The 12,852-nt window shown below is 36.8% G+C and overlaps 1 protein-coding gene across 1 annotated transcript in view; it reads right to left on the bottom strand.

Moving 5' to 3' along the window:
• LOC127415019 (metabotropic glutamate receptor 6-like) overlaps positions 1-12,852 on the bottom strand; it is a 93,048-nt gene that overhangs the window by 45,157 nt on the left and 35,039 nt on the right. The window contains exons 3-4 of the mRNA XM_051653475.1: positions 4,032-4,248; positions 3,433-3,568 (exon numbers count right to left, since the gene is read on the bottom strand). Of these exons, the coding sequence (XP_051509435.1) occupies positions 3,433-3,568; positions 4,032-4,248 (353 nt within the window). The remainder of the gene's footprint in view (positions 1-3,432; positions 3,569-4,031; positions 4,249-12,852) is intronic.

Here is a 12,852-nt window from a genome sequence, read left to right as displayed (position 1 = left end):
CAACAGGCCTACAAGCCCTCAGTCCAGCCTCTCTCAGCCTATTGCGGACAGTCTGAGCACTGACGGAGGGATTGTGCATTCCTGGTGTAACTTGGGCAGTTGTTGTTGCCATCCTGTACCTGTCCCGCAGGTGTGATATTCAGATGTACCGATCCTGTGCAGGTGTTTTTACACGTTGTCTGCCACTGCGAGGATGATCAGCTGTCCTTCCTGTCTCCCTGTAGCGCTGTCTTAGGCGTCTCACAGTACGGACATTGCAATTTATTGCTCTGGCCACATCTGCAGCCCTCATGCCTCCATGCAGCATGCCTAAGGCACGTTCACGCAGATGAGCAGGGACTCTGGGCATCTTTCTTTTGGTGTTTTTCAGAGTCAGTAGAAAGGTCTCTTTAGTGTCCTAAGTTTTTATAACTGTGACCTTAATTGCCTACCATCTGTAAGCTGTTAGTGTCTTAACGACCATTCCACAGGTGCATGTTCATTAATTGTTTATGGTTCATTGAACAAGCATGGATAACATTGTTTAAACCCTTTACAATAAAGATCTGTAAAGTTATTTGGATTTTTACAAAATTATCTTTAAAATACAGTGTCTTGAAAAAGGGACATTTCTTTTTTGCTGAGCTTACAATGTTCCCATTTTAGTTTAAGTGCAAACTTTCTTACCGAAAATAAAAAAAAAATGTACGCACCTCAAGCAAACGTATTCATTTTGACAGCGTTTATTTGCACTGTGCAATTAGCAAAAGATGCTATTTACACTAATTCACTACTGTTTTCCTGAGAAATAGGTCATTGCGTTAAGACATTTCACAACCACCTCTGCACAAATGTACAAAGTGCACATTTCTAAATTTAGTTTCTGCATTTGCAGTTTGGATATTCCACCAGCAGGTGGCAATGAAGTTCATATCCAAACTCTAAACTATAGTGGAACAACAAATTATGTCCAAGACAATAGCCATTTTCTGAAACATACATTTATTAGATTTGTGTTAAACTAAAAATATCATGGTTTATATTTCTATTATTATTATTATTATTATTATTATTATTATTATTATTATTGATTATATTTACAATTGTATTTATCTAATTTGTATTGGTATTTTTCCACTTGTTGTCGTAGAGTGATTAAGTCATTGCAAAAGGGGCCGGTGGAAGATGTTGAAGAGAGTAACATGTTTGGATTTGGTATGATTTTTTTTTACCTCTTCATTATTTTGATTAGATTTTGTTTAAAGTGTTATTTGAATTTAGAAATATTCTTGGTTAAATTTTTTTGTTAATTAAATTTTTCAATATCAAAATCGACCGGTAAAAGTGTGTTCCGATAAAAATCACTGTTAATACTAGCCATGATTTGTGTGTCAGTAGATGAAAATGAATAATAATACTTGCATTCTCTAATTGAATGGAGCGTAAATCCAATGGTCCAGTCATAGAAATATGCCTGACATTCTTTTGTTAATGCACAAAAGAGGTAATTCCATTTTCTATCCCTCTAATTTATTGCATACAGTCAGTTTTTACTCTACTAACTTCTTATGAATGTTCTGTCTTTATTTATATCTTTGGTGCTTGAGGGAGTTGAATATATAATAGGATGCAGATGCTGCAATTACCAGAGAAGAACCTCAGCTAATTAAATTGCACTTGACACAGCCCACTTGTGCATTTTGCACACATAATTTCGCCAAACTCACTTGCGCCTAGATTTAGCCAAGCTTGCACGAAAATACCAAAGCTTCATGGCTATGCCCATTGACTTTGTGCTTATGACTTACTGCATACCACTGCGTTAAGTGCTAGCACTTTTAAAATAAGGCCCATAGTATAGGGGCATCATTGCAGCAGGTTTGTGTTTATTTAGAGTCCCATAGACATCCTACACCAAACCCTACCCCAAAACTTAACATTCTCTTACAAATATTTACCATGGATTTACTACATTAACCATAGTATCACCATGGTATTTTGTAGTAAAATCATAGTAACCACAAAATTAAACATGGTTACTATGCTAAGACCATATTACTGTAGTAACCCCATGGTCAACTGCATTAATAAATATGGTTTCTGCCAAAATACATGGTTACCACAATATTACTATAGTAAAACCATGTTTTATTTGACCCGGATCAACTCCCCGACCTTCACCGTGACCAAATCACAGTGAGGAAATCAACCTTTATATTTATTTTTATTTATTATTAAAAGTTTCATTAAAGGGAAATATTAAGAGTGGAGACAGAAAACAGGATGGGAAAAAGTGGGTCAAAAGGGGGAATCGAACCTGAGTCTTTCGCATGAAAAAACACATTTCCACAGTCATTAAACCCCACGCCATTGCAGCATCACTAGGGTTGCAGTGTGGCAGGTGCTATTTTAACCTAGTGTAAATAGTCACTCTGATTAGTTTTTTATGCATATTTTGGTGTTTCCATCCAGAATTATGTGATATCCCAAAATTTGCATAAATGTGTTGTTGGAAACCAAGCTAATGATGTCCATAGAAACAATGAGAGCTATGCGCTGAAGTTTAATAGTGATTTTTAGTGATGCTACACTTAGTGAACACTACTAATAAAAGTTAGGTCAATTATATAAAATAATCCACATGTACCCTTTTTGCAGTGAACCATTATCGATTCTGTGACAACATCAGTCTGTTTACAGCACAGCCACAAATGGAATAAGCTGTGTTCCAGACAGAATTATTAATAATTATCTTCATTTGAAGATAAAAAAAAATTAATTAAAAAAGGCAAAAGCCATTAGTGCACTCCTATTTTGCATCTTTTGCACCTCAAAATCCAGAAACTAAATATAAAACTGTTTAGAGCATATAACACCACATATAAACAGTGGTTCCAGTGATTTTTCTTTTTATCTCATGGGAATACTCTGGGTTAAATACAACTTCCACATCTGTGGCCTACCATCAGTTACAATAATGTTGTAACAATGTATCAGGGTTCCCATAGTCATTGCAAACCTGGAAACATAAAAATAGGAAATTCCAGACTTGTTAAAGTCATGAAAATAAGGCAAATCTAAATTTCTATAGTGAATATGAAGTTTTCTAGTTATGCTCTGTGCTACAACATTTCATTAGCTAGAAATTGCTCTTTGTGAGTGCAATCTCTATAAATGTTCTTTTTAAAAATCCTAATGCAGTAATCCAAATGACTTTAAAAATCATGGAAATTAATTGGTCAAAAGGTGTGGGAACCCTGCTGTCCGCTTTCACTGATTGGGAAAGAGCAGCATCGACATTCTGCTAAACTTCTGCTAAAAAAAGAAAGTCCTACAGGTTTAAAACAACATGAGGGTGTGTAAAGAACTATCCCTTAAAAGATTAATTTAACCCGAGATATTCACGAGAGGTCTTCATTATCAAACATACATTAAGCTATATAATTCACTTACTTGATGTCATCCTCGTGGGCAAAGATGATGACCCCTCGGGCGTTAGGGGTCTCCATTAATCTCTTAATGATCTTGTCAAACTCTCCTGGTTTGGGCTCTCGTGGGATCTTCAAAGACTGTGCGATGCACAGACCACCTTTGTCAGAGACAAGAGACAGACAGAAATTTTTCTCTCCCCGAATGTGACTCACTATCTATTTATATTAATGACCACCATGAAGTTTTGGCAGCAGATGGGTATAAATGCATACAGCTGTCCCAGTCATATTCGTCTTTGGAACTTTTTGAAATATAGAATATTAATGGAACATCTATATAATTGTCATACTGTATGCAGTGCTGCTTAAAAAAGACTGCTTTACATCGAAACGCTTTCGAGCCACGGCCACACTAATACATTTTGGGTTTCCTAGAGTAATAGTTTTCCAAAGTATGTGGTACTAGAGAGCGTGTTTTCGGTGGAGGAAAATGCAGTTGCAGTGTAGATGGGAGGTGTAAATGTAGCGAAATCAATACATGTTCAATCAAAAACGTATTGGTGTGGAAGTGGCCTCAGAACATCATAATCCAAAGTTTTTCTAACTGTACGGTGACTGTACCTGCCTCTCGAGAGATCTGAACGAAGGCATCTACTCCGCTTTCCCCATAATTCCCCTCTGATGCTAAAGTGGACACATAGTTCCAGCCCATCGCCTTGACAATGTCCACCATTGCTTGGGCCTGGTAGGAGTCTGGTGGTACCACCCGTGAAAAGAAGTCGTAGCGGTTGTTGTCGCTTAACTCAGGCGCTGTGGAAGCATAACTGATCTGGGGGATCTGAAAGGAAAAGAGGGGAGACTGAGATAAAAAATCCTCTTTAATACATGTCCCTCCACATGCCAGCCAACTTGGTAACACCCCTGGGCAACTGTTTCCAGTCACACAAGTAAAGCTCCAATTAGGACAAACCGAAATTTCCAAAACTCTTCGCCAAGCTTACATTTCAACATTTTAAATTACCAATAAAATTTGAATAAAATGATGTCATAAAATATGCTTTTTTAGATCAAATCAAAAACTTGAATGTGAATGGTGACCAAAACTTTGAAGCTTCAAAAAGCAAAGGCAGCATTAATGTAATCCATAAAACTCCAGTGGTTTAATCCATGTCTTCTGAACGATCCAGTTGGTTTTGGGATAAATGTTAACATCATCAGTCTCCTTGTCGATCATGATTTCAAGCTCGATTACACTTCCAAGCACCATCTAGCACTCTGCACATCCGTCAAGCACTAGGAAGTGTAATCGAGATTGAAATCATGATCGACAAGGCGTCATCGAGATATATAGTGGAAAATGAGTTACATTTTGGAGTTTTTTCTCACCCAAAACCGACTGGATCGCTTTAGAAGACATGGATTTAACCTGGAGTCTTATGGATTACTTTTGTGCTGCCTTTATTTGCTTTTTGGAGCTTCAAAGTTTTGGTCACCATTCACTTGCATTGTATGGCCCTACAGAGCTTCTAAAAATCTTTGTTTGTGTTCAGCAGAAGAAAGTCATACACATCTGGGATGGCATGAGGATGAGTAGATGATGAGAGAATTTTCATTTTTGGTTGAACTATTTCTTTAAGGGTCAGATCAAGTAGAAATAGCACCTTTAAGTAACAACAGCATTTAAATAATTTTTACATTGTGTATAGCCGTCATGATGATGATTTCTCCCCTTAATTGTTCTATGAGTAGCCTTTCTCTGGTTTATATGAACACAATCATGCTAGAGTGTTTTTAGCATAGTATTTTTACTTCTATAGACAACTTGATTTTTTACTGGAAAATAACACGTGATATGGTAGTGAATTATCTGTGCTATTACATCATTTGTCAGGTCAATTGCAGATTGGTTACTTTAAGTACGATTCACCCAGTGACTGATAAACCTAGACTGATGCTTTTTTAGCAGAAGAAGTGGAGCAACGATTATGTCTCGTCAGCTAACGCACAGAAGGTAACCAAGGTCTCGGTGTGTGGGTGAACCGTAGGGCGTCCTTACAACAGGTAGATACTGTATATGAACAAACCATTTGACCGATTATCTGTGAGGATTAGAGGAGTTTTAGTAAAATGAAGTTAAGTACAGAAGGACAGATCCAGAGATCGGAGGGAGATGGGGCGGTCGTTGATTATGTGTACTGTCGGCCTCCACAAATGAGACTTTAACCCATTGTTTCCCAATCCAGTACATTTCAGGTGTCTAAAAAATCTGACACAACCAACAGGCCTTTATCACACTTCCGCATTCGCAGAGCGGAAGCTTCGCTTAGTAGTGTGCAGTCTGTTTCAACGACAGTGCCCACAGCGCGGAATTATTATGGAATATTTTATGTACAATTAATCTCAAATACTTAATCTAAACAGACCTACCTCACCGTACATTCATTACTCAGGGATAATGAAGTAAAGAAAAACGGTGTCATGCTGTTTTATTATTTCAAACAGGATGTATGTGAGCAGGGACCACTTCACCGAGTATACGTTTTTTATTAGATGAATGCAAGAATATATGCAAACAAAAGTGCCTTTACACATTAAAGAGCATTAGAACAAGACAGTGGTATACAGTACGTCACAAAACAAAAAGTATATTCCGAGTAAAGATTATATTAGTTAGAGTATTTGCGATGATAATGATCACATTGTACTTATTATAATCTTCATATTTTTCAAATAAAGAAACATTTCCATCCCAGAGTCCAATTACAGAAAATATTGGTTTTATTGTTATATTGGAGTTTTATCCTTGTGGTTTGAGTACGATGATTGGGGAAGCGTCCACTCGCGAGTCGCGACCGAATGCAATGTAAATAAAACATAAAGATGAAAATGTCCCAGTGTCTACAACTGTATTATATTTACAAACGGGAGATGAGCATGTTGCAATAGTGAAAACAATGACATTAAAACACTTACACGCTGTCTCTTCGGACTTGTGTTGAGCACTTTCATCCTTTGGGAGTAAGCTGAACAGCGTGCACAGCTCCTTATGAACTGGAATAACTTTGTGCTGATAATCACCTTGCTCAGATACTTAGGAGACCTGGCTGGAGTCACTCAGCATGCCCTGGATTCTAACTCACGACTCCAGGGGTGGTAGTCAGCGTCAATACTTGCTGAGCTACCCAGGCCCCCAGTGGCGTAGCTTTGACAAAAGCTACACCGCTACATCATACATCCCACCAGTGTTTACTATCAGCAGTTTTGAATCAGAACTAAAGATGTTAGACTCACAAATGAATCGCTCATCTGAGTCTGATTTTTACAATGAATTGGTCACACGTGATAGGAAAGCGGTCTGAATCGGTTCATGATTCAATCTAAATAACTCAGAAAGCTCACGCACGCACTGCTGAATCATTTGGTGCGCGCTCTCACTTGCCAACATGCTCATGGAAAATGTTTAAATACGGGTGCAGTGGATCTGCAATCAATGGAAACTAAACCTGCAAAGGTGTCCTATCATTTGCCAGTGGACCTGAAGTGGGAGACCCACACTGAGTCCATTGTGAAAAAGGCCTAACAGAGGTTGTACTTCCTTTGCCAGCTGAGCTATGAAATCGGATATCAGCAGACTACAAAGGACAGTTTGAGCTGCTGAGAGGATTACTGGTTGCCCCCTGCCCTCCCTTCAAGAACTATACACTTCCAGAGTGAGGAAAAAGGCTGGAAAAATCACTCTGGACCCCACTCACCCTGCCCACTACCTTTTTGAACTGTTGCCTTCTGGTCGATGCTACAGAGCACTGAGCACCAGAACCGTCAGGCACAGGAACAGTTTTTTCAGGCTATTCATCTCATGAACAGTTAAAACTGCCCCATTGAGCAATAATTAATGTGCAATACACAGCTTAGTCTATTTATATTTATCCAACATACCACACCTCTTATGCCATTATATATTATTTATTGTCTTATTGTGTATTTCTATATATACTTTATTTTCTATCTACTTTTTATTTTTATTATATTTTTTTTCTATTTAATTTTTTTTTTTTTTTTTTTTTACAGACTTATTGCTGTATTGTTTGTGCCCTGGAAGCTTCTGTCACCAAGAGTTGTGAACGGCACTGCAGTTAAAAACATTGTACCACCTAAAGAGTATCAAAACATTTAGTAGCCTACACGAAAACACATAAAAAGTACCATGGCATTACCATGTTTTTTGGACATGTACCATTACCTATGGGGCACCATATTAAGACAATGGTATATGAATAAGTTAATCATATAGGCTAGTAATGCACCAAAGTAGTATCATGGTATTCTTTGTATTACCTTGAAGTACCATTTAAATTTAATTGTACAGTATATGAATATGGTAGTCATATATCAAATTACAATGATAGTACCATGGTATTCTTTGAAGTACTTTGAAGCACCATGTAAATACAGAATAGTTTATAAATATGGTAATTGCATCTCAAAGTACCATGGTTTTACCATCTGATACCATCACATATCACATTGTTATTGCCCAGATGTGCTCACACACACACACACAAAGAATTTGCCTCTGATCAGAAGCATCTAATACATACAGAAATACAACAGCTAGACACAGAATTACAGGAAAAGATGAATAGTATATGCACGTTTTTATACAGGAATGTGCAAAGGAAATTATGTTCAAATGGACATGGGTTTGTAGAGGTAGTAGTATAAATATGAAAAATAAAATGTAAAAATTTTGATTTTTCATTTTGACCACATGGATTTGTATAGGTAGCATGTATAAATAACAATTTACATGTTTTTTTGTGTGTGTGTGTGTGTGTGTGTTTTACATGCACATACATTGCATATCGCTTACTGTATTGCACTACAGTGTACCATGGCTTAGATAAACATCATGTGATGAGATGCTTTGTCTATGACAGTATGCTCTGTGCATCTGGTTGAAAAAAATAAAGCAGCTTAAATGTAGCAAGCTACTTTTGGTGTGTAGCTTGTAGAGTTGTAGCTTTTAACTTAGTTTAACTCATTTTTTTGTTGAGTAGTTGGTAGCTTAGCTAGCTACTTTTTTTAAGTAGCTTGACCAACACTGGGTACCATGTCGAAAAACAAAGTATTACCAAGGTGCCATAATTGAAAAAACAAAAAAACAGTATTACTATGGTACCATCACCAAAAACATGGCATTAACATGGTACTATGTCCAAAAAAAAAAGGTATTACAAAGGTATCATGTCCAAATAAACACAGCATTGCTATTGTACAATTTCCAAATATATATTATTACCATTGTACCATGTCCAAAAACACATTTTACTATTGGTACCATCTCCAAAAACATGGTATTAACATGGTACTATGTCCAAAAAAAGGTATTACAAAGGTACCATGTCCAAATCTGAGTCCGACGGTACCCGACAAACTCACCGGTTTTGAGCCAGGTTCAGGTCAGTTTTTCAAGTAGGCTATAGGCCGAGTTACGGGCTGTTCACACGTGCGTCGAGGTCATGTAAACACACACTGGACGGACGTCTTTGATCGTTGTGCCACAACTCTTCAGCGTGCCGTGCAGGACCGTTGCATTTTTTTTAGACAATGTGCTACGTTTAAAAGAACTTTAATATTTATAAACGCATCTCAAGACACCTATGTTCTGTTTCACCATTTGTTGCACTGCATCAAGCTTTTTCAGCGCTGGTATCACAAATTGACATTCTGATGAAGTTCAGGTTGCAAAGAGGACTTAATGTGATTGTTACACATGATTCCAGATTGTTTTTCACTTGGCAAAGTTTCAGCATTTGATAAACGGTGAGCCAATATTCCAACCCCACCCCCCCACCCCAGAAAATAATTACATAAGTTAAATGCTGAATCATTTAAAAATCAAAGCATCCCGAAGAAGTCCTATAAAACGTATCATTTGCTGCCTCATGGAAAGTGAACCTGCCCGGGCAGAATTACGCATTTTCCGTTGATTAAGAACAGGCCTACTCTGCTGCAGGCAGTGACAGAGATTATTTTTGTTCGACTTTAATGTGATTTTATCATTTGAAGATCTATGTATTGTGCTATTAAGGCTCATAGCTCACTGTGCACTTTATTCCCTGCTATCTGAGATTGTGTTTGACGCATCCATGGCAATAAACGTTCTTTATTCCCCACTCCCGACAAATAACGCAATAACCGTTTGTGAACTCTTTACGGTTAACCAAATATAAGAAAAGGCTACCGTGCACATACACTATATGGCCAAAAGTTTGTATGGTTACTCCATTAAATCCAATAAAGAAAAATCTTAATGTTTCTTTATGTAATGGCTTGGGCTTTGTGTGCTTCCAAATCTGTGGCAGCTGTTTGTGGATAGCCCTCTTCTGTTCCAGCATGACAATGCCCCTGTGAACAAAGTGAGGTCCATAAAGAAATGGTTTACTGTGTCTGGCGTGGAAGAAATTGACTGGCCTGCACAAAGCCCGGACCTGAACTGATCGCTTTTGGGGTGAACTGGAACAGCAACTGTAAGTCAGGCCCCATCGACCAACATCAGTTCCTGACCTCACTGATAGCCTTGTGTCTGAATGAGAGCAAATCCCTGCAGCCATGTTACTACATACAGTATAGTGGAAAGCCTTCCCAAAAGAGTGGAAGCTGTTATTACAGCAAAGGGGGAAATTGATGCCTATGGTATTGAAATCAAATGTTCATCAAGCACATATGGTGTCCACAAACTTTTGGCCATATAGTGTATTTAGGGTATTAAGGCATCTTTTGCTTTATCATTAAATATTAAATGCATGCAGGACTTAAACATTTTGAAGTCCTCCATAATGTTGCACGAATTCTGTCGCTTATATGAATTTAAACCACAGCTTTGTACACAGCCAGGGTAAACTGCACCTTATCTTTGTGTTTGGAAGCGTTTTGTGAATCAGAGGCTGTTCTCTGTAGTCCATCCTCTAAACACGCTGCACCTGTGAGACGCAGATTCCTTGAGCGCGCACTTGAGTGTCTGTGCTCGTGCTGCTGTAGTCCAGCACACATTCATCCAAACAAATGGTATCTCACATAAGGCTGATATTTACGTGGATATTTATGAGATATCTCAAAATAAATAAATAATTGGTTTAGAGCTCGGGGCCCTTTGGGTTTAGAGGCCCCTTGGCAACGGCCCAATCGGCCCGGTGGTTAATTCGTCCCTGGCCATTGTACCATTTCCAAATACATGGTGTTACCATTGTTTCATGTCAAAAAACATATGGTAATACAATATTATTTTTTATTGGGTTATCTTCAGTATTCCTGTATATTTTTCAGAATAATCTAAATTCTGAATATTGTCTCCTATATTGTAATACCATGGTACTTCAGTATATACCGTACTTACTGTACATGTATAGGTAATTACGTTACTGTACCCCAAGTTACTTAAAAAAAAAATTGCATCATATTACTATCATGGTAGTGTAAAAAAAAAAAAAAAAAAAAAAAAATATATATATATATATATATATATATATATATATATATATATATATATATATATATATATATATATATATGGTATCCATATAATATGACTTCAGAAGACTCAGAATAGTCTACAAGTCATATAGACCACTTGTTATAGCTTGACAGACATATGGTCACCAAGAATTGAATTTCTCTTTTTTTTTTTTTGACGGAAAAATAAAAGAATATGGGTTTGGAACAACATGAGTAAATAAAGACAGAATTTTTTTTTTATCTTTTTCATTTTTGTGGAAACTATCCCTTTAAATATTACAAAGAACAGTGATATTCAATTTACAGCCATGGACTAACGATCACACATGCTTCAACAATGCAGTGTGAGCTTGAATCCCTATATATCTCCCTATCATCCCCATCATCCTTCTACTATTTCTACAAATAACACATTACAAAAAGGCCCATGGAAGCTGTAACAGAACTGTCACGCAGAATTTATAGTGTAAACTGTGGTAAATTTTACTGCACCCCCCTTTGGGGGAACAGTTTGATCTGATTCATCACTCGTCTGATTCCCCAGCTGGACAGGATGCAGGATCAGACAGAGGTATTTAATATTCTGCACTAGTTCATGCACATCAGGACTCTATAACAGGAATGTTCATTGCCACTCCACAGAGATGACACGATCCAAATCCAATCTTTTAATCACAGTAATGGCTCCTGTCCCTTATCTGTGTCCATGCACGTAACAGAAGCCCTCATTTCTTTTACATGCATGTAGTATGTAGTATGTGTTTGTGTGTGAATGTTGATATTTGTGTGCATGTCCATCTAAAAAAACAAACAACATAAATTATAAAACTTTTTAATATCTCGTTTCTCCTAGACACAAATGAATTTAAATGGAAAGCACATTTTGATTAAGAATCCTTCTCAGAAGTTTCTCCTGACAAAAACGATCCCATTAATTTCACATGTCTGAGTTTCAGAAGGAATCTCAAATATATCTCAAACTGTGCTCAGATTTGCCAAGCAATCTGAAATATCAATATGAAAGCAAACATTATTGATACATTTCTTCCAAAACCAAATTATCTGAGTTATGCTACCCACAATTAATTTCATATCTCTAAACTCTTACTGTGTGTCAACAATTGTGTCATTGGTGTCTGTTTATTTATTTAAGGAGTATTAGAGAAAACATCTGAGACAATGTCAATACTTGAATGAAACATAATTGAGAACTCCAATAAGTCTCCGGAGCTATAAAAGTGAAACCTCTGAAGTCTGAGTACAGTTCAAATGAAGTTTGAGTCAACTAACTCCCAGATGTACTCCTTGCCAAAGGCATATATATGAATCATTGGTTAAGGCCTACAGCCACAGTTTTCTTGATTAATTAGCACAGAACAGTTAATTAGAAGCTTTAAGCCAAGACGGCTGCTCCCCAGACAAATATTTGATAAAGAAAAAAATGTATCAACCAAAAACAAAGTTTTCCTTACATATTAATCTTGAACCAAAAGCTTATTAAATTTACAATACACTTAAAAAGCTTCTCTTTTTTTTAATAATTTAAACCCATTGTTAGTGAGGCCTTAATTGCTTTAAATAGCATGAATTTCTTTTAAAGTATAAATAAAACTCTAAAATATGATTATGTCCAGGGTTGGGGAGTAACGGAATACATGTAACGGGATTATGTATTTAAAATACAAAATTGAAGTAACTGTATTCCACAACAGTTACAGTTTAAATCATTGATAATTAGAATACAGTTACATTCAAAAAGTATTTTGATTACTGAAGAGATTACTTTGCATTTTATTGTCATTTGTTTCATTTAATATTTAGTCCTTTCAGATGGAAAACATTTATACATATAAATGATGCGATCCAAAGTGCATTTGAACAGCGGTGAAACACTTTCTTATGATGTGTTACATTCATACGAGCAGAC

The sequence above is a fragment of the Myxocyprinus asiaticus genome, chromosome 24, assembly GCF_019703515.2.
Source record: "Myxocyprinus asiaticus isolate MX2 ecotype Aquarium Trade chromosome 24, UBuf_Myxa_2, whole genome shotgun sequence".
NCBI lineage: Eukaryota > Metazoa > Chordata > Actinopteri > Cypriniformes > Catostomidae > Myxocyprinus > Myxocyprinus asiaticus.
This window is presented reverse-complemented; position numbering and strand designations above follow the sequence as displayed.